The 2,944-nt window shown below is 46.7% G+C and overlaps 1 protein-coding gene across 1 annotated transcript; it reads right to left on the bottom strand.

Annotated features, from left to right (window-relative positions):
* Window positions 1-327: 327 nt before the first annotated feature.
* aplnra (apelin receptor a) lies at window positions 328-2,181 on the bottom strand. The gene has a single exon (XM_084054918.1). It carries the CDS (start codon window positions 2,009-2,011, stop codon window positions 920-922), a length of 1,092 nt encoding a protein of 363 aa, XP_083911044.1. The 5' UTR covers window positions 2,012-2,181; the 3' UTR covers window positions 328-919.
* Between the last annotated feature and the right edge of the window lie 763 nt (window positions 2,182-2,944).

The raw sequence follows: 2,944 nt of genomic DNA, 5'->3' as shown, positions 1-2,944 counted from the left end.
AAACATACACAAGAGAAACATAAGAATGTGGGTTCATAGAACACATCTTTAATACAGTAGTTAGTTACAACATTGTCAAAAAAATAAAAGATATACATCAAACAGAAACAATTATTGAGTTCATTTCTTCCTTTTAGTGTCAGGGCTACATTGTGAATCCCCCCTCAGCCACCCACTTACCCCCCACTCCATTTTACTTCCCCGACAACATTTGTCAACTGCCATCTGCCTGTCTGCCCTCGTCTCCTCCACAAACTATATAATTAAGCTGCAACACCTTTACTCTTCTTACACCCCCCCCCCCCCCTCCCTCCAGCACCCAGCACCTCTACCTCACAAACAAGTCACACAAGCAAGGCGGATCTTTTTTGGGTGTATTTTTTAATCTGTTCATTTAACAAGTGCCTTCAAAACAAAACAATAGATTTGAAAAAAGCTATGGTATGAAAATACTGTACAACTTTATGATTTACCCAGTGTAAACAGATTTACAGTTACGGTAATACAGAGCCAATATGTGTCATCAACTCACAATTCAAAAATATGCGCGTGTGGGGTTACAAACATAGTTCTGGTCCCCCATAGTCCATCATAGTTCAAAGACACGGTTTTGAGGGGGTGAAAAGCAACCAAGGAGCTCAGCCAGCTGGCTCCCGGTTCAAAGTCCAGTGGTTTGAGTCTCTCCGCCTAAACACACACGCAGAGCTCCCACCCATCTCATAGCTACATCAGCAATAAAGGAAAACATAAACAAATTCATGACGGTGAGCAGTGAGATTTCATAGTTCATCTTCTCATCATTCATGCTCATCAGCTACACATAAAGTCTGTAATTGTTCTTTTAAATGTTCCAATAGTGTGAGAGACAGAAACCGTCCAGCAGCTCTCGCTCCACCTATCCTCCACCATCCACTCCTCCCTACACCTTGGTGGCCAGAGACTGTACCTCTGACTTCTGAGTCTGGGCGCTGAGCGTGGATGAAATGGAGCTCATCTGGCCATGCATTGCTTTCTTCAGGTTGAGCAGGCACAGACATTGGGAACGAAAGCGCAGGTCAAAGAAAGCATACAAGAACGGGTTGAGGCAGCTGTTGACGTAGGCCAAGCAGGTGGCGTAGGGGTGGGCGAGCAGGAGGAAGCGCAGGAACAAGCAGGAGTTGGGGGCCAGACCGAGGTAGGACAGCGCATCCATGCTCTTCAGCACGTGAAAGGGTGTCCAGCAGAAGGCAAACACCACCACCAGGGTGGTGATGATCTTCAGCAGACGCTTTTTCTTCTGGTCCTCCTTGCGCAGGTTGTTGAAGTGGCGGGTGACAGTGCAGCCGATGAAGCAGTAGAAGATGGTCATCGCCAGGAAAGGCATCAGGAAGCCCAGGGCAGAGGAGGAGAGGCTGAGCCCTGCAATCCAGAAGTACTCGTGCCTCTGGTTCAGAGTCACCAGACTGAAGTCCATGGCGCACATCGTGCGGTTGCTGTTTGGATCGGTGACTGTGGTGCGAAACAGCAGCGTGGGCACAGCGAGCAGGCCAGACAGGAGCCAGATCGCCCCCAATGAGGCCAGCATGGTCCCCCTTGAACGCAGCCTGGTGCTGGACAGGGAGTGGACGATAGCCAGGTAGCGGTCAAAGCTCAGGCAGGTGAGGCAGAACACACTGGCATACATGTTCACCAGAACAACGTAACTGCTGATCTTGCACAGGGCCACACCAAAAGGCCAGTGGTACCCCAGGGCGGTGTACACAGCCCACAGAGGTAGGGTAATAACAAAGGTAAGATCAGCCAGAGCCAGGTTGCCAATGTAGACATCCGCTGCCCTACGCTTGGATTTGGACCTCCAGACGGTGAAGATGACCACCCCGTTGCCTGAGAGGCCCAGGATAAAGATGAGCATGTAGAGAACAGGGATGAGGGAGTAGGAAGGTTCCCACTCAGAGAAGTCACATACAGTCTCGTTGTACTCATCATAGTATTCATCATAGTTATCTAGATATTCCATAGTGGGGGCTTCCATTGCTGGAGTTGAGTTGTAGCAGAAAAAGAACAGGCAGTTTCCTTTGTTTTCAGTGTAAAATCCCAGGGCTTCAGTTGTCCGCGAGAAGAAGCAAACCAAATATCAGTACAAACTGAGACTACAAAGCAGTCACAGTTGTGAGTTTTCATGGATTTACGTTGAGAGCACAGAATGCATGTGAGAGTGAGGACTGGTGCTGCTGCCTGCCTTTTTAAACTCGGCCCTCCACACCCCGTAGTCCCCTCCCAGGAACGACCCCCTCCCCCATTAAAACACTTTTGGTCTCACATCCCCCTCCTCCTCCTCCTCCTCTCTCACCTCTTTAGCACACACCATGGCTCACTGGCAGGGGCTGCCGGGATGACATCCAGTCATACAATAGCCTATGCTATTCAGATAGTCAGACATAGCCTACCCACTGACAAATGTATTTGCTGTCAATACTCATACATGTCTAATTCAGCTGTAGCTAGTTGAGTAGGCAACTAAGTTGACACATCTTCTGAAAAATCTAGTTTTTCTTAGTAGCCTATCACATAAATATATTAAAATGTATTCATTTGTCAATCATTTAGGTAGCAAAAAAATAAAATAATTTTGAGCATGCCCCAAGCATGTCTGAACAAGCAGGTTTGCAGATTTACATTACTGTACAATCATGAAAAAGTTGTTAATGGTGCAAACTATGTAGGCTGCGTTGGTTCCACACTGTTGTTTGGTGTTGTGGAGCAGCTAAATTTAACTGGGTGGTTTACACTTTAAAAAAAAAAGCCAATGCAGATAAGACAATCTTATTTAATATATCGGCCTGAAACAAGTAATTGGCCTAGCTACATCGACAATGAATTTTCAAACTGGTTCATGATTAGATTAAATGTAAATGCTTATAGCTCAGGGGATGTGTGAAATCAATTCTCATTCAAGTATGGGGAT

This window comes from Gymnoscopelus microlampas (assembly GCF_963454915.1).
Source record: "Gymnoscopelus microlampas genome assembly, chromosome: 4".
Lineage (NCBI taxonomy): Eukaryota > Metazoa > Chordata > Actinopteri > Myctophiformes > Myctophidae > Gymnoscopelus > Gymnoscopelus microlampas.
This window is presented reverse-complemented; position numbering and strand designations above follow the sequence as displayed.

Excerpts from the sequence above, each read along its gene's own strand:
- aplnra (XM_084054918.1), bottom strand. The coding sequence starts at position 2,011 with ATGGAAGCCCCCACTATGGAATATCTAGATAACTATGATGAATACTAT.